Genomic DNA, 26494 nt, shown 5'->3' on the forward strand with positions numbered 1-26494 from the left:
TCATTCATTTTTGGTTATGCTTAAAATCCAATGCCTAAGAGAAATGTTTGACGATTTCTAGGTCCAGGGACCTTTTCAGTGTTATTAATTTCCCAAACCTTCAGTGAGACTGAAAGCAAGATCTGTAATATTAATTACTCTAGATGATCAAACACAGAGTAATTCAGTCTGACTACAGTTCCATAAAGCAGTTCAGTCAATACAGAGACGTACTATAATAGAAAAGCATTACGTTAGGGGTCAGTAAATCTCTCAATGCACCATTGCCCAGTTTTGTCTTTACTTTCTACTTAAACAGGTAGCCATTATGGTAATGATTGGTTCATTCTCTCCATTTATTTAACAGCCTCTGTGCACCAAAAAGAATTAAGCCTTGAATAATGTGCTGCACTTTACAGCTGCATCTTATTATGTACAATAACTCATGCACAAATACCATTATTTTATTTTGTAACTTCAGTAAATTAAGTTTTTCAACAAACTGCTTATTTCAATGTCATTAAAATGCATTAAATGGTTCATCTGGCTTTGTCATGCCATTAGTAACTCAGCAGAGCACAGATTTGTGAAGGCCCCTCATAGATACAGGGCATTTTCAATCCATAATGAAGGCTTTCAGTCCCTACCTTGTAACCAGAAGCATCTGTAGAACTGGGCAGACATAAAAAGCAGAAATGTGATTTCAGTCATTCATCACCATTGACCCACTCCTGAAAATGATACCATGACACAAAAGGGATATTATTGACTCAGCCGGGCTGAAAACATATTTCTTTTATGGACCCCTCTTGGCTATGGGGTTCCCACACTTTTAGAACAATGAATCCATGGCTTTTCAAGTCTATGTTTATTTCCCATGGCTTTCCAGACCTGTATTTTTCAGTTTTTGTAAAATTCCTGATCATTTTAATTTTTTTAATGATTGTGGGGACCCTCTAACTCAGGGGTCTCCAGCTATAAGAGGTACTGCACTTTTTGTTAGATCCTAAACAAAATTTTGTGAAAAAAAATTAATAAAATGGGGTTAAATCAAACATTATTATTAATTGTATTTAGTGCTGGGCAACGATTAATCGCATCCAAAATAAAAGTTTTGGTTTACATAGTATATATGTGTGTGCTGTGTATATTTATTATGTATATATTTAAGAAAATATATTATGTTTATATATTAAATATATTTCTATATAATTTATATGAATATACTGTAAATATATACATGTAAATGCATGTAAATATTTTCAAAATAAATACTGTATGTGTCTATACTGTATTTATATATACATAATAAATATACACAGTACACACACACACATATACTATGTAAACAAAAACTTTTATTTTGGATGCAATTAATCATTATTATTATTATCGATAACCCATTTTTTTCACAAAAATTTGTATTTGAAAATTTATAATAATAACAACAATAACAACAACTGATGAAGAAGCTTGCAATCAATATTGTTTTATTTTTTAAGACGTTATTAAAGTTGTCTTGTATTCTATTGTAATATCTTGTGCTTATTTCAGTTTTGTTCATTTCTGTTCAATTTTGTTTTATTATTTTTTGTTTATTTCTGTTTTGTTTAGATCTGTTCTGTTCTTTTCATTTCTATTGTGTTTTGTTGTTCTATTCAGTTAATTTCTGTTTAGCTTTGTTGTGTTCATTTTTGCAAATATGTACATTAATATAATACTTTATGTATTTTAGCACTTTATCATGTTAATGTAGACCAGTCTTAGAATTAAATTTTTATACTGTATGTAACAGGGGGTTTCTTATGTCGTGTGCTTGTGCACTGGGTGTCCTTGGTCTGAAAAAGAAATTTGTAGCTAGTAAAATGCACTGTGGCATGAGGGTAAAAAAAAAAGGGATTTGCAGTGTAACACGTCCGAGAACAGAATAAGTCACATTAGGAGCTGTGTAAGTGTAAGCAGGTAACAGGAGCAGATACAGAGATAGAGTGGAAAAGGGCACTTGAAGAGATTCCAATTAGCAGCATCAGTACAGGTGTGCAGCCGGCCATGAAGCCTGAGCCACGGGAGCGAGGGGAAGAAAAACAAGCAGTGCTGAGATGGTGTCTGTTAAAGGGAACGGCGAAGGATGAACGCTGTCTGACATAATGATGTGGAAAATGACAAGCACCATTTCATATCTCCTGTCAAAGCTTGTAGTAATTGACACACAATGCACACAATTCCTCACGGAAGTGGCATACCGGCATACTCCATGTCGGCGTCAGGTGATGCAAGGTGCATGATATGACAAAAGAGCCATTTATTTATGATGCGCGTGATACAGTCTGTTGAAAGATCGGTGCGCCGCCCTTGTTCCGTTTCCACAGGTATGTGGAAATCCCTCGTGGCTTCAGAGAACCTTACTACGGTACAGCACGGAGGAAGATGATTGATGGTGGTTGTAAATCTCAGCACTCTCTCTAGTCCTCATCAAACGAACATTGTTAGCTTTCCTCTTCCCTTTCAGATCTGAGGGAAAATCATGATTCAGTGTGTTGTTCCTTGCACTGTACATGAAATTGCTACCTGTCACTTTCAATGCACACTGATTATGACTACGGCGTGGGCTGTGGACAGAGGGTGATTATTTGTCTTTAAAAGCCATTCAGTGGATGTGGCGCTTTTGCGTGCTGCGTGTCACCGTTTCAGAGTTAATTACAGATGAGCAGTAATAGCTCTGAGATGCTCGGTGAGCCACGAGCCAGAGATGCAGCGAAACACTCAGCACGCCTTTTTCATAGGAGGCCTGCACTTCGCCACCCTCGGCCACGTACAAAGGCGAAAATGTCAAATCTCTCTGTTGGCTTGGATCTGATGAAACGAACGAGCTTGAAGAAGCATAATAATCAAATCTTTTGTGTTTCTGTCTTACAGATCCTTCGGTCCACCACCGGCAGAAAGCAGTGGTTTCTGATCTCACTTTCCAGACAGGCATGTCGAGCTTGATGAACTTCGGAACTCCAGATTCTTCACTTGACAAAGGTAAGATATCCATATATGCATAAGCACAATGCTTCAGTGCTTAGTAGTCATTTTCCACAGGCTGTGAACATGCAGAGCTCGGGTAATTCATCACAACGGTGAAAGGCAAATAAAACAAAACCATTGTCCTGTGAATTTTCAGCTTCCCCTCCCACCCCCCCCCCCCCCCCCCCCCCCGCTTATCTGTTTGTGAGGAACAAAGTGTATGCGACTAAAGAAATGCACTTGTACAAATTGCGAGAGAGTCATCTTCCAAGAAAAGAAAAAAGCTTTGTCTGATTCGTATAATGTCACCCGCTGCGGGGAGGTGTCATTATGAAGTGTATTGATCAAACTGGAAACTGAACAGAATCTCTAAGTCTTATTCTAGACATCCCATTTTCCACACATAATAGCGCCTGTTACTCTCTATTGCCTTTCCCTCCGGAGTGCTGTCCTCCTAAATCATTATCTTTATGTCTGTATCAAAGCCAACATCACAAAGAAGCCAAACTACCCTCGTAGGATGATAGAGGGTCTTCCTTTTAACTAGTACTGGGAATAATTTTCAACTTCACTTAGGCTGATTTTGTGTATGTCTTGTTTTAGATTTTGTGTATGTCTCATTTGACAGTATTACCATTAGTACCATGGTATATATTAACGTATCACAGTATTTTCTGATGCCATCACTTTACGATGGTGCTGTCACAGGATCATTCCTTTCTATCTAATTCTTTCTGTTTTTCTTTCTCTTGTTTTTATACTCTGTACCTCTTTTTTCTTTATCTATTCTGTTCTCTTGTCTTGTTCGTTTCACCCTGTGCAAAAAGCATTATTGATGTTGTGCTTGCTGTCAGTACTTCATTATTCCCAGCCGAGCCTTAAATTGTTTTGAAAGATAACGCGCAGTCTGCCACGCAACTGTATCTATGCAGTTGAGAAATAAAAGGAATTATGCAGCCGTATTAGAGATGCTTTAATGTACTAAATCCATTACTTTCAGCCTCACATGCCCATAAAAGCTCACTTATGTGCAGCACCCCTCGGAAAACAACAACTCAACAAATACTCTCCAGATGAGCTTTTCCTAATGGACATGTATATATTTAATCAACCCACAAGAGCTCTTGGGTCCATCCTATCTGATATTAGGGCAGTCACTCATTCATTACACAAACAGCATGTGCTTCAAAGTATCACATTGAGTTGTTTGTGTACGAACTGGTCATTTTTTTCCCCAGTAGGCACTCTGAACTCAGCACCAGCATCCTGGTCTTTAAGAGAGAGTGATAAAAGGAGAGATGAGTCAGTGTTAAGACCCTGAGAGCCCTTGAGTCCTCCTGCCTGGCTGTGCTTGAGACTGCCACTCGCTGCAGGTTGAAGCCGGTGCACTGTGACAGAGAGTGGGCCCCTATCTGCTGGTGGCGCCATTAGTTCCATGAGAAAGAGGACTCTCAACCAGCCCTTTATCTGACAATACGTCCCACAGATCCCTGAACTGAGTCTGTTGCAAAGAATTATGGGATGTGGAGGGAGAAAGATGGTGGACAAAAGTGGATATACTTTTAGTTCAAGAAAGAGCAAGTTTGTGGGGGTTTATAAAGGTCTCAGGTATTGTTGACATGCCTTAAAGGGATAGTTCAGTCAAAAATGGAAATTCAGTCATCAGTTACTCTCCCTAAAGTCATTCCAAATTTGTTTGAGTTTCTTCAGTAAAAAGTAAACTTTATCAGAATGACATGAATGCTCTTTTCTACACAATAAAAGCAAATAGCACCAAAAATGACACAAAAAAAACACACCATAAAAATAGTCCATATGACAATTTTTTTATTTTTTTATTTTGTAGTTCATTTTTAGGGAACTGTTCCTTTAACATTAAGAGAACAGTCTGTCTGTGTCTTATTTCCACCATTAGATGGAGCTGTGGAACCTCTGAAGAGACACTCACCTGCCCTCTCACCTGATCAGAAAAACGATTTGTCTCCTCCCCCTGTCCTATGAATGTGCCTGTTCAAACACGGCTGGGAAAAGCAGTGCCATTTCCCTTTTGAACTCTGCACTTTTTAGGCTGGGAGGAGTGTGTGTGTGTGTGTGTGACAGAGAGCGAGAACAGGTAGAAAGGGTGTAGAGGGGGTGGGGAATTTTAGAAAATGCCCAAGAGAAACTCCTAGAACAGGTATACGGCTCAAAGAGGAAGGCGGCTCAAACTTGTTTATACTCACTCGGGAACACCTCCCTAGTAACCTGTCAGGGAGGAGTGTGCGGGCAGCAGTAGGAGTGAACTGTGTACCTGTGTGTGTTAATTTCTTGCTATGAGAAGAAGCACCAGTGCTGACAGTGGAGCCTGCTGGAGCCGGCACTGTGGGGGGCATGAGATCTGAAAAAGAGGAGGGCAGACCAGGTGAGTGTTTGTCTGTGTACATGAATTCAAGATGGAAACGACAGCCATGACACACCAATGAATTATACAACCAGCTGACCAGTCATGTAAATCTGTACGTATTACGATGCACAGAGGCTCTTCACGTGTACCGGCAGGTGTTGGGACATATGTAGTGAATTGGGTGACCCATATCACTGGTTCCCAACCAGGAGTTTCTTTGTTAAACCTATTGTATAAAATAGAAATTGTGACAAAATAGTAATATTATGGCTGTTCCTTTTTGAAGACGTCAAGTAGGCCATAATATAAATTAAAAAGATCACATTTCAGGTTTTGTGTGTTATGGACTTAGTGGTGGGGCAAATAAGTCAAAAAAGATTGGGAAACACTGACCTATATCCCATACGGCTGATTAAACCTTTAGTACTTTGCTGGATGACCAACTTTTAGACTATTTGATAAGTCAAGCACATACAAGGCATGTATGTACTTGTCTTTAATTTCATGTAATCTGGAGTAATGCTATGATACTATACTATGACACATGGTATGATTACCATGTGTGACGTGTAGCTCTTACCCAGTATTCAGCTGTAATTACGTTAGTGACACATACGTTGTTTGTGAGATCATATGAGATGGTCATACAGAGGCATCATGCTGTCTGTTTATGTGAGGGATATTTGCGAATCCCTTCATCTGACCAATAATCTGTCACAATAATCTGCTTTGAATGTATGAAAATGATCAGAGAGATCGAGTAAATGTTCTGGGGAACATTTGTTGTAAAAACGGTCGTATAAGTGGAGAAATGAAAAGAAAAACATATTCAATTTTAAATTAAAAAAATATTTTGTATTTACCTCTTATTGTAAAAGTGGAAACATTTCATGGGTATTTCCCAAGCTTATTGTTAATCTCTTGTTTCAGTCTGTTGTGACATTTTAAAATCTTTACAATCCTCTCTCATTGGTTTACTCACAAAACCATAAAAGCTGACCCTGAATCAGTCTGTTTTTTTGTCTATAGTGGCTACTAGTAATAATCCCTGCTCTTCTCCACACCCCGCTAAATCAACACTGTGAGACTGATCTTTACACTCCTTATACAAAGTCTAACAACAGACCGAGCAGGAACTTATGGATCATATTTAGGCACTTTAATAGTTGCCATCAGCAAAACAGGAGGAATGTGAATCACGCATACAGTAGTTTACTTAACGTTACACTGTCTCAGCACACATACTGCGAATTCTCTCTCATGAAGATAATTATATAGGTGATTAATGTGTGAGGTGTCTTATGAAGTCAGTTTTCATCTGAAGCTGCTCAGCTGTGTGCTTTTGAATGCTTGGTTTATTGTGAACACACTTCCTGAAACGCTTGTTTGATTAATTGGAATTTAAGTGTTTGATCTCTGTGGTATGACAGTGCAGCTTGTGCCTTTGAAAGTTTTTAGGGTAGGGTAGTATTGTTTTTGACTGAATGTTGTTTTTGTGTTCTTCCTTAACCTTGCCTCAGGACACTTCCACCGTTGCTCTTTGAGATCAGCTAACATCAGACAAGGATATTGGTTGATATTCCTTATATTTATGTATTTGTGTGTTATATAGGGCCTTTAGAGGTGAGATTTATTTTGCATACAGTTATAAATAGCAGTATTTACCATACACTATCGTTCAAATGTTGGGGGTTGATAGAAATGCATTTTTTGCATGATGATGATGATGATGATGCTAATAAATGATTCTTTAAATGGACTGATTGAAAACTGATTCCCAGAAATGTATCAACTGCATCAACTCTGCCATTTTTAAGTTTAAATCAGAGAGTTCTAAGATATGTGTCTTTAAGTGTAAAGTTTTTTTTTATCTAATTGTCAAATAAAAAGCACATCACAATATATATTTCTCCTTTTTTATTTTGTTTTGTTTTGTTTCTTTCTTTCTATTTACATTTTAGATATTACAGTTTAGGTTTATTTGCACATTACATTTCACCCACAAGTGCATCTGTGTGTCTGTTTATTTCATTATTTACAAGTGGACATAGTGTACAGGTGCACCTGCAAATGTCTGTGTGTGCGCTCATAGTCCAATGGTATTTTGAGAATAGTGTGCCACCGGCGCCAACAGGGCTTGGCATAACCTCTGCGGCTCACTGATCTACTCGGTGCCAGTGGTTACACTCCAAATAGATGAAGATAATGAGTTTGACCCTCCGAGCCCCTGCTGCCAGATGGTTCTGTCAAGCTCTGCCCTTCTCTCCCACCCCAAAATACAAACTACAAGTTCACATTACAGCTCACGGACAAGTTTCATGCTGCCAAAGCCCTGTCTGGAGCACCCACGCTGAGAGCTACTGCAATATGTTGCATTCCGTCACCTCAGCCAAGTCCACAGGGATTTTGAAGTGAGACACTTCACTTAAGTGTCTGTGTTACATAACAGAGCAAATGATATGTCCTGAAAAAAATTGTGCAGTCTGAGACAACTGTCCAACAGAATTTGCTGCTGTCAAGCTAAATGACAAAGTGGTTTTATTCCAGTATCAGAGGAAAGCATATGCTTGAGTAGGAGGTGGACAAAAACAACAAAGTAACAGAGCTTTGAATATTTGAATTCAAGGCCTTATTACTTCCCTGGCAGGCCAAGTTTCCAAACATAAATTAGGCATCATTGGCATGTAAATGTGTGTGGTCACATGTAAATATATATTAAATCTTGCTGACATCTGAAAGTTCAGAACAAGCTGTTTACTTGCAGCCGGAAAAAATATGGAGCTATTTAGAATGTTCTGAATGCTACTTTGTATTGCAAAAGTTTGGTCAATGATACGGTAAAAAGTAATAATGTGAAATATAATTACAATTTAATTATATTAATTGTTAAATATAATTTATTAATGTGATTACAAAGCTTAATTATAAGCAGCCATTACTCCAGTCTTTCAGAAATATGAATATACTGATCTAGTGCTCAAGAAACCATATATATATATATATATTATTCACAAGTGGACATACTTGCACCATACTTGTATTGCACCATACTTCCATACTTGTGGAACATCACATTGAGTTTGTGTGTGTGTGTGTGTGTGTGTGTGTGTGTTGGCCAGGCACTTGGTGCCCATTCGCTGGCATGGCCTAATCTGTCCTTAATGAAAGTGTGAACACTATCTCCCACATACTTGCATACTTGCACCATACTTGTATTGCACCATACTTCCATACTTGTGGAACATCACATTGAGTTTGTGTGTGTGTGTGTGTGTGTGTGTGTGTTGGCCAGGCACTTGGTGCCCATTCGCTGGCATGGCCTAATCTGTCCTTAATGAAAGTGTGAATCAATTACCACTATCTCCAGTTGGCATGGGCAGGCTGAACTTCCTTGCAATTTAAACGCAGAGCAATTAATTCAGCACAGCTGTTACCCTCAGATATCCCTACACAGAGGACTAAGCACACACACAGAGAAGGTTTTTTTGCCATCATGCATGCAAAATTAATATGATTCTGCACAGATGCCACACATCTGTGCTTTACATCGTCTCTTCATCTCAAAAGTGTGCTACACACAAGTCAGCCACATTTTCTCACCAAAAGGCATACAAGTGTCACCCGCAATCTCTCTGCATAGCGTGAGACTTGTAATGCGTTTTCATGCATTATTTCGGTGCTGGCACAAGTAGCTTTATCGTAGTATAGCAGCCCACACCTCCTACCTTTTAATAATACTTCTATCACAGCTCTGATTTGGAAATGTCATTTGACGTGGGTGCTATTTTTGATATAAGCTCTTGTGTAGGTCTTAAAAGAAATGCCGAGGTTGATTTTCTTCGCCTATATGGGTCAGCATATTTGGGTCACGCTGGGGTTTAACGTGGAGTATGCAAATATTTCATCTGGATTAATAAAACTGTCTTAGAATTATGCATTTCACTTGATGTATTAGTAACTGGCTCATTTAGCATTTTTGGCAGTTGTTCCAAGGAACAATCCAGTCCAAATCCAAATCGAGCTGATATTTAGCATTTCTGACAGGCTTCTCTTCAAAGACAGTGTTTTGCAGTTATGGCTTGGCTCATTGTTTACAATTCCATTTACATTTATTCATTTAACAGATGCTCTTATTCAAAACAACTTACAAATGAGGAGAACTAGACAGAAACACAAGAAGGGTTATAAAACTAATTTCCTGAATTAGCGCTGAGAAGAACAAATGTAAGAGCTAGTGCTGAGAAACGGGTGAGATCCTGTTACACAACAGAAAGATAATAGTAGGTGTTTTGTTTTAAGAGTGTATTAAGCTTTCAGGAATAGTTGTGTTTTAATTGTAAATATCAAGTAAATGGTGGGGTTTAATGCTAGCTGTCATGATAATAACCAGAAAAAGTTAGTTGGTGAAGCTAGTTAGCCAGCTTGGTCATTTGGGAGAAGCTGGTTAACTAAGGAAACAGAGATTTGTTGTTTTTATGATGATTTTTATGTTTAAGTATCTGATAACTAATAAAGAACCTATTATTGTTATTTCTGTTTTATTTTTGCTTTTTGATAACTTGACAGTCATTAGACTACAACAATACAAATAATGTTAAATCATTAATGTAACGTAAGTTACAATAATGTAACTTAAAATACTATGTTTTAAGCACCATAGTAGCATGGTTTACTTAAGCATAAACAAATGTTAGTTGAAACGTTAATACAAAACAAATATTTTAAAATATATTTGTTTTGTTTGTATTAATTTAGTTTGATATGAATAAAAACAATGAAATATTTGTTCAAGTTAATTCACCAGTGAAGTCAATTAATTTGCTGGCATTTTCTTAAGAAATTATGTAACCTGCAAATGAATGCTTAGTTTATGAAGAAATAAATGATAATATATGATGAATGCATCCTGTGTAAATTATTTATTAATATATATTTTTTTGACTACTGAGGGGTTTAATTTGTTTCAATGTTTGTTTACAATAATGAAAAAATTCTAAAAGTATAAACTGCTAAAATGTGTAAGATTAAGTCATTTTATTTTAAAAAATATATTTAAAAAAGTATTTGCATGAGATTGCAAAATTGTGATATAATACGACTTTGATCGTATAAAAAAAATAATAAAATCTACATAATTATTATCATACGTTTATACCATTTTTTCCAAATTGTCTTGAGACATCCGAGTGAAACAGCTTCTTGAACAAGAATAAAAGTAGGGCGGGACTTCATTTTGTCCATAAAGAATTGATTGGTTTATTTGACTTGTTGTCTGCTGTTATCTCATGTGAGTTACAGGTTGTGCCGCCCTCACACCAGTGTACACGTAAACTGAGATGAGATGTCATTGCAAGAGGGTGGGGAAGATATTTTGATTTATAAAGTCACATGAATTAAAAAAAAAATGGATGTGCACGGTAATTCATTAATAATAAACACTGCAGTATTCCATAGTAAAATAAGAATAGTCCGTTTTGAGTTCGTTAACTTTAAGCTAGCTAATAAGCCAAGTGGAGACACCAACATCCAAAATACAACAAAAGCTGGTCTTTGCAACACCGCTGTTGCTTAGTATAATATAAAATGCTAATTTAATTAACCTTTCAAATGCATTTTGTGTTTTCATGTGCAGATCAGCTCTGTGATTGACAGGAGGTCAGAGAGGCTGCATGGCTGGATTGGCTGCTATCAAAGCGGGATAAGAGTATCTCTCTCTGCCTCTCTCGACCTCTGCTCTCCTCTCAAGCCACAAACGAGAGCTGTGATTTGTGCTTCTGTAATTTGGTTCTCAGCCTAAGAGGCATTAGCAGCGTGATCCATCAGATGAAGAGTGGCCCTTATCATCAAGGCACCAACCTCTGTGGTCTCCCGCTGCAGCCCACGGAATCACGTTCTTTGCCTGTGAATTATATCCATAATCATCAGAGTCGAACGACTCACTAGGAAGCCAGTTATCGGTCTGCAGGGACATATACGTGCCAATAGCTGCCCTGCTTAAAGCATGTGCAATCTATTGAACACTATGCCGTGAAGACCATTAATCTTTACATAGATGTTCTCTGTAGATGAACTCTTTGCACCATGTTCATTTTTCAGATTTGTTTTTTACTATATAAAGATACATGTAATTGAAAGTCACAATTTTATAAGATAAGAAGACTTCAGAGAGTATATATTGTATTGTATTGCTTCTTTATCTTATTCATTTCTTGCTGTGAGCGTAACTCAAACAAAATTTTGGTGGGGCTTATGCTTGGAACAGGTAAAACTGGTAAGAAAATAAGCCTAATCATTCTGAAAACAAGACTTCTACAATTTTGCTACAATCTTGTTTTAAGAATATTTAGATATTTTTTACTAGAAAACTAAACAAGATCCTGATTAGAGAAATATTCCTGGTTCAGCATAAAATAAATTCAGTCGACAGTTGTTTGTGGCATAACCTTAATTAAAAAAAAAAAAAATTTTACCTGTCCCTCTTTTTTTGTTAAAAAAAAGGCAAAAAGCAAAGTTACATGACAGCACTTTATAATGGAAGTAAATGGGACCAATTTTTGGAGAATTTAAAAGCAAAAATGTGAAGCCTATAATTTTATGAAACAACTTCCATTTATTTTTCTCTCAAAACTTGAGCTTATTTGAGTTCTAAAGTTGTTTAGGGTTTTAGGTGTTACATTGTCATGTCAACAAAGTTGTAAATTGGATCTTTTTTTTTTAAATTAAAGATGCACAAATTAAATTTAATTATTGTGCTAATCAACATTATGCATGCCACAAGTGCTGTCGATTGAGCTACACTTGCACTAAAGCCAGAATAGTCCTTTAAGAAAATGATTTTTTAAAATAACAAATGCTACGATGAACAAGGGCCTATTCCAAAGAGCTTACAGACTGACCAGTAACATCTAAAGCCAGATTTCCCACTGGTTTCAAAGCATTTAATATCCTCAAAAAGATTTACATTATGGCATAACCTTAATTAAAAAAAAAAAAAATTTTACCTGTCCCTCTTTTTTTGTTAAAAAAAAGGCAAAAAGCAAAGTTACATGACAGCACTTTATAATGGAAGTAAATGGGACCAATTTTTGGAGAATTTAAAAGCAAAAATGTGAAGCCTATAATTTTATGAAACAACTTCCATTTATTTTTCTCTCAAAACTTGAGCTTATTTGAGTTCTAAAGTTGTTTAGGGTTTTAGGTGTTACATTGTCATGTCAACAAAGTTGTAAATTGGATCTTTTTTTTTAAATAAAAGATGGACAAATTAAATTTAATTATTGTGCTAATCAACATTATGCATGCCACAAGTGCTGTCGATTGAGCTACACTTGCACTAAAGCCAGAATAGTCCTTTAAGAAAATTATTTTTTAAAATAACAAATGCTACGATGAACAAGGGCCTATTCCAAAGAGCTTACAGACTGACCAGTAACATCTAAAGCCAGATTTCCCACTGGTTTCAAAGCATTTAATATCCTCAAAAAGATTTACATTAACTGTAACACAAACCTCCCTGAAGACTGCATCTCATATATGCGTGGGACCCTTACCGCACAGCTTCTGTATTTGCTGTGAACTTGTGCTCCTAAGGATAAAATGTAAAATATAAGTGATGAAAAAGAAAGTATGTGATGAAACATTCCTTTGCATTGATCATAATATCTCAAAGGAAAAAGCAGAAATCAAAGAGAGCCTAAAGAATGAGATTGAATAGCGTGGAATTGGAATAATCCACTTTAATGATATTCTCTTTTGTGTTTTATCGGTTCACCTTCTCTGACTCACACAGGCTCAGAGCGAGAGGTTTTTTGAACTCTCGACAGCATGCTGCTCGGTCATCTTAATCACTGATTAAAACCACTGCAGCTCACAATGAAATCCCCTGCTGCTGCATTGTTGTAGACTCTCCCCAAAAAACTCCCAAAATGTAACCTTAGGGTTTAGAGCTCCTTAAACAGTCATATCGGAGTCAGTATCAAAGCTAGTTTGGGAAAGCAATGTGGGAAAATGCCACAGACACTGTGCCCATGTCTAGGGGAAATGTTTTACATTTTTTTATTAATGGATAATTTGGAGTTACAGTCACAGTAAATCCTTGGTTGATTCATGTTTAATCTGTGGTTTTAAATGTTTCTGTAGTACATTGTTTAATTAGTAATCATTTGTTATCCCAACTATTTGAAACAAACTTTGGATCTTTTTTATTCACTATGCTTTTTGCATGCAAACGGCATTGCATAAAGAATGGCTCTTTAATATCTAGATCATTCCATAAATCCAGCCATCCTTTGAGATTTGGAAAGTGTGCCAGAGCCCGGAGACACCTGCAACCTCTCCATCATTGACCTTATGTGGTCTTCTCTGGGTTTGAAGTCTGTTGGGGCCATTGGGACCCCAGAACTTTGTTAAACTCTAACATGTAAAGATGCACTTTGTTCTTGGAGAACCAACTCAATGATTTATTTCCCTGCCACAAACAATGCTTAGTTTTTCCTCTTCTGCTGTATCTTCTGTGATGAATTCCTTTTGAGGACATTTTTGTAGAGTTGCCTAAGGACTCAGTTGCGTGTACAGGTCGTTTGGGAGTCTCGTGGAGGTGGTTATACATCAGAACTTGTCTACAGATCTGTTGAAACATGCATTCTGGAGTTCAGCCCTTTACAAAATGCTTTATCACAGAACTGCAGAACTGCAGGCCAAAAACTGTCAGATAAAGACAATCTATGCAGTAGAAAATATTGCTGCCGCTGCAAAGTTTATATAGCTGGTTATTGTCATCGTTTTATGTGGCACCAGACAGCAGCGTCAATGTGATTGAGATTTTACTAGCCTATTAAATTAAATCATTTTCCTTTTTTATGAGTGTGATGGAATAAATTAAGCACAAGTATTTGGTGCTTCGTATTGACCTACTTGATTCTAGTTTGAGTAACAGACTTGATAGAAATTAAATCTAGAATATAACATTTAGTAGCTTTACAGTTAAAAAATTCAAGTTTATTGCTCTTACAGACTCATCCATAACTACTTCATGACTTAGCTTAGTTTTACTTCGATTTATCCACACACCGTGGCTGCGAAGCAAAGAAGTGCACGGTTAGTTTGGCTCTTGAGATGATAAGTGAGAAGGAGACATGACACCAGTGCGAATCGATTGAACAGTGCATTTTGGGGAATTAGGGGCCTGATTGCTTTTGTGTTTATCAGCCTCAGTTCTTACACCATAAAGACCCAAAGACACTTTTCATGAAGTTCTGATGAGATTTCACGCAACCCTGTGAGTGAAGACTCACCATGCAGCTTCTTTAAATAGAGACTATGAACTCGTATTTCAACTTGGTTCTGACTAAAGCAGAATAATTATAAGACTGGCATTTGGATGCCAGTTAATACTTGGAATGATAATTAATTTATTTTATTACACACATACTCTCTGAAATACTTGATTCTGATTGATCAATTCAGTAGTCAGATATTTCCTAATATTCTTTATCATCCAAGTCAGCGCTGTATCGGTCTGCACATCTGTTCATCAACTAAAACCACTGCTTCTTTTATGTCTTGTATCACATCATGGACTCACTCCCTTTTTTATTTCATATGAATGCCATTTTGTGTCTTCGACTTCAGTATTAATATTACTTTATTGTTGCAGCGTTTGCCTTGTTGGTAGGTTGATTGTTTTGTATATTTATAATGGACTTTTTTTTATTAGCGGCAGTGTTATTTCAGTATTATTTATATACTATTATAATTTTTATAATATTTTGAATTATCTTTTTTTTTCAGTTTTCATGTTCTTTTTAGTAAATGTATGTGCTTTTGTAATTTTATTAGCATTTATTTCTATATAACTTTAGTTTTTATTTCAGTTTTGGTCATTTTAGTACTTAAAACTTAATAATTTTTAATTATAAAACTTAGTAATTTCATTTAGTTTCCAAGACAACATTTCTAATTTTCATTTACATTTTTAAGTTTAAGTTTTTCATGTAATATTTATTTTTTATTTGAGTTTTATTTAAATTACCAAAAACAAAACACTTGTTGGTATACTGGTACAATTATAAAATTATTTCACTCAAACCAGTATTTGGGTCATTGCACACAGGTTTTATTGAGTTGTATTGTTTGTTTTGCGTGTAATGTACCTGTATTTCCCTTTGCAAATGTCCATTCCTGGGTAAAATATGCAGTTTTCCCAGATAGCATAGTAGCATAGTAAATAGCAAACACTGATTTTGCCTTTTAATTTTGTACAACAATGATGCAACCATTGACTTCTTTCTGAACCTCTTTTATTTCCTCAAGAAGGGAATACTCAGAATAAATCAAACTGAACTAAATTGTTTGTGTATTTCAATAGAGATCAGCGTTGATTCAATCAATGGCTAGTATGTTGTTTGTTGACCTTTTTTTTATCCTATGATTTTTGAATTTTCAGAGCTTGACGCTGGTGTGTGTTTGCTGCAAAATTTGTGGTTTAACATGAAGGATCTTGCATGCTCTGTATAATTTTATGATTCTTTGCATTTTTAGCCCAAGAGTTTGGCACAAACCAGCAGAACTGCTGCTTGAACGTAGAAGCTACATAGTTCTCATACAAATACTGGTAGTAAGCCAAAGCTCTGTGTATGTGCTGGAGCTCAAAGCAGGACAACAGCCGGACCCACTGCCCCAAATAAGTCTCCGCCGAGTTAAACAAATGAATAAGTGGCTTTGGTCTCCAACGCAACAGCGTGAAAGATGACACTTTCCAGGAAAAGGAGCTTATTGTGCCATGTTGAAACCCGGTTTCTTGCCTCTCCCTGCTAGTGGGCGCAGACACTGACCAATGGGCTGTCCCTGTCTCTGTCTTATCAGTGGCGCTGCAGACGCTCACCTTGTCAACAGCGGGCTGAAGAAATGCCTCGAGCACCTCGTGCTATCTCCATACGCGGCCGGCCCACTCTCTGTCTCGCATGTTCACGGCTTAAGAGCGGGATCGCTTTCAAACATCCACTATCGAACTGCGAGTTCTTACACCATAAAGACCCAAAGACACTTTTCATGAAGTTCTGATGAGATTTCACGCAACCCTGTGAGTGAAGACTCACCATGCAGCTTCTTTAAATAGAGACTATGAACTCGTATTTCAACTTGGTTCTGACTAAAGCAGAATAATTATAAGACTGGCATTTGGATGCCAGTTAATACTTGGAATGATAATTAATTTATTTTATTACACACATACTCTCTGAAATACTTGATTCTGATTGATCAATTCAGTAGTCAGATATTTCCTAATATTCTTTATCATCCAAGTCAGCGCTGTATCGGTCTGCACATCTGTTCATCAACTAAAACCACTGCTTCTTTTATGTCTTGTATCACATCATGGACTCACTCCCTTTTTTATTTCATATGAATGCCATTTTGTGTCTTCGACTTCAGTATTAATATTACTTTATTGTTGCAGCGTTTGCCTTGTTGGTAGGTTGATTGTTTTGTATATTTATAATGGACTTTTTTTTATTAGCGGCAGTGTTATTTCAGTATTATTTATATACTATTATAATTTTTATAATATTTTGAATTATCTTTTTTTTTCAGTTTTCATGTTCTTTTTAGTAAATGTATGTGCTTTTGTAATTTTATTAGCATTTATTTCTATATAACTTTAGTTTTTATTTCAGTTTTGGTCATTTTAGTACTTAAAACTTAATAATTTTTAATTATAAAACTTAGTAATTTCATTTAGTTTCCAAGACAACATTTCTAATTTTCATTTACATTTTTAAGTTTAAGTTTTTCATGTAATATTTATTTTTTATTTGAGTTTTATTTAAATTACCAAAAACAAAACACTTGTTGGTATACTGGTACAATTATAAAATTATTTCACTCAAACCAGTATTTGGGTCATTGCACACAGGTTTTATTGAGTTGTATTGTTTGTTTTGCGTGTAATGTACCTGTATTTCCCTTTGCAAATGTCCATTCCTGGGTAAAATATGCAGTTTTCCCAGATAGCATAGTAGCATAGTAAATAGCAAACACTGATTTTGCCTTTTAATTTTGTACAACAATGATGCAACCATTGACTTCTTTCTGAACCTCTTTTATTTCCTCAAGAAGGGAATACTCAGAATAAATCAAACTGAACTAAATTGTTTGTGTATTTCAATAGAGATCAGCGTTGATTCAATCAATGGCTAGTATGTTGTTTGTTGACCTTTTTTTTATCCTATGATTTTTGAATTTTCAGAGCTTGACGCTGGTGTGTGTTTGCTGCAAAATTTGTGGTTTAACATGAAGGATCTTGCATGCTCTGTATAATTTTATGATTCTTTGCATTTTTAGCCCAAGAGTTTGGCACAAACCAGCAGAACTGCTGCTTGAACGTAGAAGCTACATAGTTCTCATACAAATACTGGTAGTAAGCCAAAGCTCTGTGTATGTGCTGGAGCTCAAAGCAGGACAACAGCCGGACCCACTGCCCCAAATAAGTCTCCGCCGAGTTAAACAAATGAATAAGTGGCTTTGGTCTCCAACGCAACAGCGTGAAAGATGACACTTTCCAGGAAAAGGAGCTTATTGTGCCATGTTGAAACCCGGTTTCTTGCCTCTCCCTGCTAGTGGGCGCAGACACTGACCAATGGGCTGTGCCTGTCTCTGTCTTATCAGTGGCGCTGCAGACGCTCACCTTGTCAACAGCGGGCTGAAGAAATGCCTCGAGCACCTCGTGCTATCTCCATACGCGGCCGGCCCACTCTCTGTCTCGCATGTTCACGGCTTAAGAGCGGGATTGCTTTCAAACATCCACTATCGAACTGCGACATTAGCTGGTTGAAGTGATTTAATTGTCAGTTTTATCTGGAAGTGCTCTCATTGAGTGTTCTCATGTCACATTAAAGTGGAGGTGAGGTACCAGTGGTTACTGCACTCACACAGTGTCAGCTGGCACATGTGCCCTGAGATTAAATACAGCTTCCAAAACAATTACATCTTTGATTAATAAACTGCTCTATTACAGTAGATAAAAAATATATACACAAAATTAAAATATATAAGGGCTGTTGGTTTTACACATTAAGTTGGTGTGATTAATTATGGAAATAACATGTTAAATTTATTAATGCATTTAACGCACCGCAAGAGTTAAGTGTATAATACGTTTTTTTTAAATCATTTCATATTTTAAAAAAACAGTAATTCCTATTACCGGTAATTAACATAATTTATGCAATACTCAATCAAAATATTTTTTTTCTTGAATTTTTTTTATAATGTATTTTCAATGCTTATATACCAAAATTAAAATATATAAGGGCTGTTGGTTTTACACATTAAGTTGGTGTGATTAATTATGGAAATAACATGTTAAATTTATTAATGCATTTAACGCACCGCAAGAGTTAAGTGTATAATACGTTTTTTTTAAATCATTTCATATTTAAAAAAAACAGTAATTCCTATTACCGGTAATTAACATAATTTATGCAATACTCAATCAAAATATTTTTTTTCTTGAATTTTTTTTATAATGTATTTTCAATGCTTATATATACATATTTATAATACAGTACATTATTAGTTTGTGTGTGTGTGTGTGTGTGTATATACAGTATATGTATACATATATATTCTGTGTGTGTGTATATGTGTGTGTATATATAAAATATTACTTTTTTATCAGAAAAAACATGTATATTATGTTGGGATTTGAGCAGAGGAATAAAACATCTTAAATGTATATAATTAACTCCTACTTTGTTCAGAAGTGTTTTTTTGTCATGTTTATGCACCCAGGACTGCAACTGCCACTCAAAAACAGAAAGAAAGAAAAACTACAAAACCATCAAATGCCTGGCAAGATGTATTTTACATGACCATGTTGCACTCCAAGCAAAATACCTCATTAATTGTATCGATTGCCCTTGATAAGTGCTGCAGATTTATTTTATCCCAGCTGAGCCTTTATTGTCCAGGCTGCAGCGTGGGTGCATTATAGTTTAGTTAATTGAATTCTATTACTTGACAAGCTCCCTGGTTTCCCTTGAAAAAGATTGATGTCGCAGCTGTTGCCTGGTAATGCAGAGTCCATTGAGCGAAGGCCTCCGTTTAATTTATTCACTTACTGAGCGTATCAGTAGAGGCAGAGCACACCTGACTGGCAGCTCGGCTAATTCTGCTTGCTTTCGGGACTCAATGATGTTCTGTGAATTTCCGGCACATTAGAGGGACAAGACTTCAAATGAAATGTTGACAACAGAAAGTCGCCACATGAGCTTTTGAAAGTCCTTCAATCAGCTTTGCTCTGGTTTATAGGCACTCTCTGTGTGGGGTTGAGATATGGGCTGTTTTTTCCCCTTCATTCAAAGCAAAGCAAGCACCACTCTTCCGCTCATTAAAAAAGAACGTTTTTGTCCTCTCAGCCTCCCGTCTCTCAATGCCTAAACAGTTTTGCTTGTGTATTTGTTGATACATTGCCAATTACTGCTGTTTTACTTTAAGTGGGCCTGTGTCCCACTCTTGTTGCCGTGGTTTCACTCTCATTCCTAATGTGTCTGTTCTCTAACTCTCTTGACTCTATGAAAGAGCCTTGAAAATGGCATAGAAATTGTCTCGCACCCCCTCCAGATCTGAATGCTGCTGCTTTATGTGATCTGCTTCTCTGTGATTAAAAATTGATGAAAGATAGCATTGTTTAAGAGTGAGAAATAAAAAAATGAAGTATCTTAACAGCCACTCTTTGTTTTTCATAATTATGCTGTTTCCTCTTAGCCTGCTGGCCACATGGAAAATAAAAAAAATATGTAGCATCAAAACAGAGGACTTTCTGAGAGCAACTTGTTACTAAGTGATTTCTTTATCTCCGTCTCTCTGGATTTCTCCCATAGTGTTGCTAAGGGAGGAGGTGGCTCAGTTGCAGGAAGAGGTGCACCTCCTCAGGCAGATGAAGGACATGTTGAGTAAAGACCTGGAGGACTCGCACGGCGGCTGCTCGGCCGACACGCTCTCCGCCGCCGAGCTCAAGGTGCAGCTGGGGGAGAAGGAGCAGGAGCTGGAACGTGCCAAGGAGGCCTTACAAGGTCTGAACCCCAATCACAAAGCCAATATTGCAGGATTACCAGAGAAATCCCCCCTGTGTGCTGTGCAAGCGCTTCACCCTCCCTAGACATATCAATACCGCCTGAGTTTACCCAAAATCATTGTTTCAGTAATAGAGATGGGTCACAGTGGGCGTCCAACTATGTCCGACTAAAAAAAAAAAAAGATATAGATTACTGATGTTGTTTGTCAAGAGGATAAAAGACAGTTTAAAGATGAAAGAAATGCCTTCAAAGGAGAACTTTCAAGTATGTGTGAGGCGTGTATTTCAGTTGAGAGTGTAATAGATGCCTAATCTACATCTCACCGGAGACTTTAATGTGTGTGTGTGTGTGCTTGTAGCTTATCTTGTCTGCTATCTGTTTATCTGTCGTGTAATGCTCTTTTAGTGTATTTGAGAGACTTGTATAAACAGAGGACCCAAGTGCAAGGAGAAAGAGTTTTGATACATAACGTCTTATCAATACGTTCCTGCAGAGTGAGCTGGAGGTGCTTCAGGATGAAGTGTGAAGGGAGGATTTTTCAGATGTTATGACAGCGATAAACTCAAGTGGTGACATATAAAAGTGTCAGAGCATTTATTTTGTTTTAGTTGTAAAGTGATGATCAATTTAAATGCACTGCTGTTCAAAAGTTTGGAGACAGCACTTTTTTTTTAAAGAAATTAATACTTTTTTTCAGCAAGGGTGCATTAAGCTGATCAAAAGAAAATATTTATATATAATGCTGTTATTCAGCATATTAGAATGATTTCTGAAGAACTGTTGAAATTCAGCAAGGATAAAGCGTTATAAAATGAATACAGCTAGCATAGAACAAATAATTTACTCATTGGAAATGTTATTGAGGAAGTTCATATTAAAATCTTAGACTTTTAATCTCAGACTTCTGGTATCATGACCATTCTAAGCGCAGTTTAAGACATTGTTGAAATCTTCTGAATCACTTAAGGAAACGCACATGAGATGACACCCTAGACGTCCTAGGAATCGAGATAACTTGCATTTTTCTCAAGAGAACAATCTGAGAAGAAAGACAATACGCAAAGGTCTACATTTGCTCTCAATTGAATCTCTTTTTGTGAAATGTTTGCTTGAAAAGTGTGTTTGTGCTGTCTTAAAAATAAGTCATTAGGTTTAATATTTTATCATCTAATGAATTGACATTCTTATATTTATTAAATGTGAAATGTTTTTAAATAGATAAACGGATAAGTCAGTCAATCAGTTAAGTCTCGAGGCTAAACCGCAGCTGTCAATATCTACAGCAAACCATGACATCATATTGCAGTCTGTACATGTCTCAGAGACGACAGCGTTGAGCAACGTATCCAAATCACATAAAAATATTATCTAATGGTTTTTGAACACTTTTTAAAGAGATCTACTGTGTGTTGAACACCCTGTACTAGATTTGACACACTTTACACTAGGTCAACTGTGTTACTTGACACTTAGTCATTCAGTTTGTAATGTAACACCTGTAGTACCTAAACAAGAATTGAAGCAACCTGCCAGTCCATTATAAATATTCTACACAAGACAGGCTGCATCAAGCACAGCTTTCAGCAAACTAAACCGGATTTGGGTCTTTTTGGCCCTTTTGGAGAAAAGAAAGATGGGTTAGAGAGGGAGAAGTGATGGGTGGTGGGGTGCACGTGTGCTCAAGCTCTCAAAAGATAGTGGGAAAACGGGTTTGACTGTGGAATGAGGAGCCTCCTTCAGTTTGAGGGGGAAAGAGACAATTGTCTCAAGTAAAATAAATGATTTACTTTTTACAAGCTGCAAGAGAGCAGACCAGAGCATGCTTTAGGTTGTTGTAAATGAAATGGTAATAAAAGATATTGAATTATGTTATGCCTCACGCTTCCTCTCAAATTAAACCCTTAAAATTTTATGCATTTGTGCTTACTGTTAATTATTTTGTAACAAAGAACACAAATGTCTCTTTTCCGCGTGGGATGTTTATAGTGGAGCATGCTGCCCCCTTGAGGCTGTTTTGAGCGGTGCACTGCGACACACAGTTCTTTATTTACGCTAATGATAATAACAATAAAACATAAGACTTAAATCCAACAATAAAGAGTGCCTAACAAGACACTAGATTTTAAGTTTAAGATTATTTATTTTGTACACACACAGGGTAGTCCGTCACTTTTTATATCCACAACTCTTACCTGACAGATGGGGTCAGGGCACAAACCACAGAAGCGTGTCATTCAAGGGCACAAAGCCTGTATTTTTGTTGCAGCCACACTGCAAAAACAATGAAATATGAATGTTATGATCTAGAACACACTCGGATAATTATATACTTATAAGATGTGCTAAAAGTCAATATTATTACTGCATTCATGAATATGATTGTGTATGTTTGTGTGTAGCTATGAAGGGTGATCGGAAGCGGTTGAAGGCAGAAAAGGCTGACCTGGTGAACCAGATGCAGCAGCTGTACACCACACTGGAGAGCCGAGAAGAGCAGCTCCGAGACTTCATCAGAAACTATGACCAGCACAGAAAGGTGACGTGCATTACCTGTGCATGAAATCCACCACTGCCACTTCAGTTTGGTTAATATACGCTTAACGTGTGTCTTCTGACATAATCTTTCAAAAATTAATCTAACATTAAACCTATCGTGCTATAATAATTATTTAATCTTTTTCTTTTTGCTAGATAATTGTAGATGTACAAAGATCAATTAATTTACCACTGACTAATATGATTGTTTGTCAGGAGTGTCACTCTTTAAAAGTAACGATAAAAGTAATGATTTGATCTTGATTGAGGAAGCCCAGGGAAGAACTTAAGTATTTTTCATCAAATTATTTTAGTGTTTTTATATTGTGGTAACACCACAGACATGAAAAGTAGTATTTTTATTATTATTATTTTATGTAAATTATTAAATATATTTATATCTTTTTATTTGTCAAAGATACTATTTATCATATATCTTTGCTTATATTATTTATTTTTGTTGCTTTTATTACTTAAGATCAGTGAGGTGATTTTTCATCTTTTTTTCTGTGTGCGTGTGTGTGTGTGTGTGTGTGTGTGTGTTTATTGCGGACAATAACACCATATATTATTTTTATTTTATTTTTTTATAAGTATGTTAATTATTTATCTCTAAGATACTATATATCCTCATATTTTATATATTATGTATTTATTTAGCTATTTTGCTTTTATTATATTTTTTTTTACTGGAAAAATGTCTGTAAGTGAATCAGTGGCATACATGATTGCTCTAATACTTTCTAAATATTAATTATATAATTTACAGTGCTATTTCAGTTAAACACTTTTTAAACATATATTTTCTATAGCAGTTGTGAACATTGGAGTTTGACTTTATCTAGAAGTGACAACATTTGCCACAATAAGCAATAAATTCTACAGTATACATTTGGTTGTATGTGCAAGATATAGGTAAACAACATTAGGGATTGATACAGTCAACAATATGTTGACTTACAAACGGATCTACAGTTTCTTGAGCATGTATGAATGTTGCACATGTATAACCAACTGACGCTGACCGTGTGTTGTCCTACAGGAGAGCGAGGACGCGGTAAAGGCTCTGGCTAAAGAGAAGGACATGCTGGAGAGAGAGAAATGGGACCTGCGCCGGCAGAGCAAAGAGGCCACAGAACAAGCCAGCGTCCTGCGCTCCCAGATAGACATGAAGGAGAACAGAGTCAAAGAGCTGGAGGCAGAGCTCACCATGGTGAGATAGCATCTCTCCTCATCTCTCTCTCTCTCTCTCTCTCGCAGATGTACACTTCCACTTCCCACAAAGCCATAAACACATACACCTCTTATCTAGTCTTAACTCATTCTCTATTGATGGTTTGCATCTCTTATCATTTGAGGCTCTCAAATTAAGTCTCAGTGGCTCAGACTGCAGATATATCAGACTTAAAATTCATCAGTTAAGATCCATTGATGGATCATGGATCCCCAACTACATTATGCAATTTTACATTTGCTGGATTGGCAGTATGATGTGTAAACAAGCGTATGGACTCATGCAGTCACACAAAAGTCCCCATGAAGAGGCACATGGCTGTCAACAGTGCAGTAATAGCATCATTACTCACTTCTTCTGCCTAATCTGTTGTGCCTGTGTGCCCCACCATTACACACACACACACACACACACACAAGCACTCTATCTCAAGCGTACTAATGAATTCACTCCCACTGAGAGTTTGAAATCCGCTGTTTTTCACCCCAAGCGATCTGATGAGTTAGATGTTTTATAAGCTTAAATGTCAAGATACTGAGAGATGGTAAAAAATGTCAACTTTATTGATTTAATTTAGTCCACATTGAAAAACTTCTTTTTTTCCCAAGTTAAACCTGGACATAATCATAAAGCTTTTCTTTTGTTATAATAATACATTATTATAATATAATATAATATTATTATACATTTACATTTAGCAGATGCTTTTATCCTAAGTGACTTACAAATGAGGACAATAGAAGCAATCAAACCAACAAAAGTAGGTAGAATAGAAATAGAATAGATAGTGCTAGTGTTAGAGGGTCACATTTTTAATATATATAGTAAATAAAACAAGTAGATAGAATATAAATATAATAGTGTATAGTGAAATATAATAGAGCATTGTTTTTACTGTATTTAAAAAATACAGTAAAAACACTAATGTTGTGAAATATTAATAACATTTTAAATAACTGTTCTCTATTTGAATTTTAAAATGTAATTTAATTCTATGATGGTGATGACAATTTTCAGCAGACATTACTCCGGTCTTCAGTGTCACAAGATAATATGTTGAAAACATTTGTGCTGCTTAATATTTTTGTGAAGTTTTTTTTTTTTTTCAGGACTCTTTGACACATTTAAAATATATATTTTTTTAGCATTAGAAACTTTACTGTCATGTCCTCATCTTTATTACATTTAAAATTCAGCATTTTATTTCAACTTGTAGCCTCAGAATTTTAGAGCCAACTTTATAAAGGTTCTTGTGATTATAACTGAAATATGGAGCATTTGTGTGTGTGTGTGTTGTTTTTGTACCCCAGGCAAAGCAGTCTCTGGCCACCCTCACTAAAGATGCAGTGCCAAAGCGTCACTCTCTGGCGATGCCATCGGAGCCGGTGGTGAATGGCAGTCAGGAGTGGGTGATGCACGCAGACCTTCCCCTCACTGCGGCAATCAGACAGAGTCAACAGACCCTGTACCATTCACACCCCGCGGACAGGCAAGGTACAGGCCTACACAACCACATGCTCAGATACACCAAATGTCTTTTAGCCCACTCACACACCAGTCTCCTGCCACCGCAGCTGCTTTGAGGATCAGCCCCTGTCACTCCCGCCAGCCCTCCATCATCTCCGACGCCTCAGCTGCCGACGGCGACCGCTCTTCCACCCCAAGCGACATTAACTCGCCCCGCCACAGGACTCACTCCCTCTGCAATGTAAGAGCTGCCTGGCACCCCCGACCAAGTAATCAGCCTTCCCAACTTGTTTTTATCTCCACCTTCACTCTTCTCAAATATTAAGTCCCTGTGCTGCTCATTAGCATGGCTTCAGGGGCCCATTTTGTCTTGATGGTAGTTCATTCAGATAAATCAAAAGATACAATTTGTACCTGGGAGAATTAGCTGTGCTTCACAAGACTGAACCGAATATGTTTTACACATTTGGCTTGTAGAAGCCCATGTTAATTAAGTATTATTTGTATACTATTATAGTATTTATACAAATTTCAAATTAGCTTTTATTTTTATGTTTATTTATATATTATATTTTCACTTTTCATTGAGATTTTTGTCATTTCTATTCTTTTTTTATATATTTTCTATTTAGGTTTAATAATCAGTTAGTAGCCAGAACAACATTTCTGATTAAGTATTTTAAGTTTAAACTTTTAATCCAATAATTATATCGGTTTTACTTATTTTTTTATGGCTTTAATTTTTTATTTTTTTAATAGGATTTATACCAAAATGTTTTAATACTAAATCTTACATTATGAGGCACAAGG

At 36.5% G+C, this 26494-nt stretch overlaps 1 protein-coding gene across 1 annotated transcript in view; it reads left to right on the forward strand.

Moving 5' to 3' along the window:
* The window catches only part of LOC107597004 (kazrin-like), a 140537-nt gene that overhangs the window by 101763 nt on the left and 12280 nt on the right, over positions 1-26494 (forward strand). The window contains exons 3-8 of the mRNA XM_016287929.1: positions 2896-3003; positions 20254-20445; positions 22848-22984; positions 24026-24196; positions 25528-25711; positions 25792-25925. Of these exons, the coding sequence (XP_016143415.1) occupies positions 2896-3003; positions 20254-20445; positions 22848-22984; positions 24026-24196; positions 25528-25711; positions 25792-25925 (926 nt within the window). The remainder of the gene's footprint in view (positions 1-2895; positions 3004-20253; positions 20446-22847; positions 22985-24025; positions 24197-25527; positions 25712-25791; positions 25926-26494) is intronic.

Source organism: Sinocyclocheilus grahami, unplaced genomic scaffold (genome assembly GCF_001515645.1).
Source record: "Sinocyclocheilus grahami isolate Dianchi unplaced genomic scaffold, SAMN03320097.WGS_v1.1 scaffold2.1, whole genome shotgun sequence".
Lineage (NCBI taxonomy): Eukaryota > Metazoa > Chordata > Actinopteri > Cypriniformes > Cyprinidae > Sinocyclocheilus > Sinocyclocheilus grahami.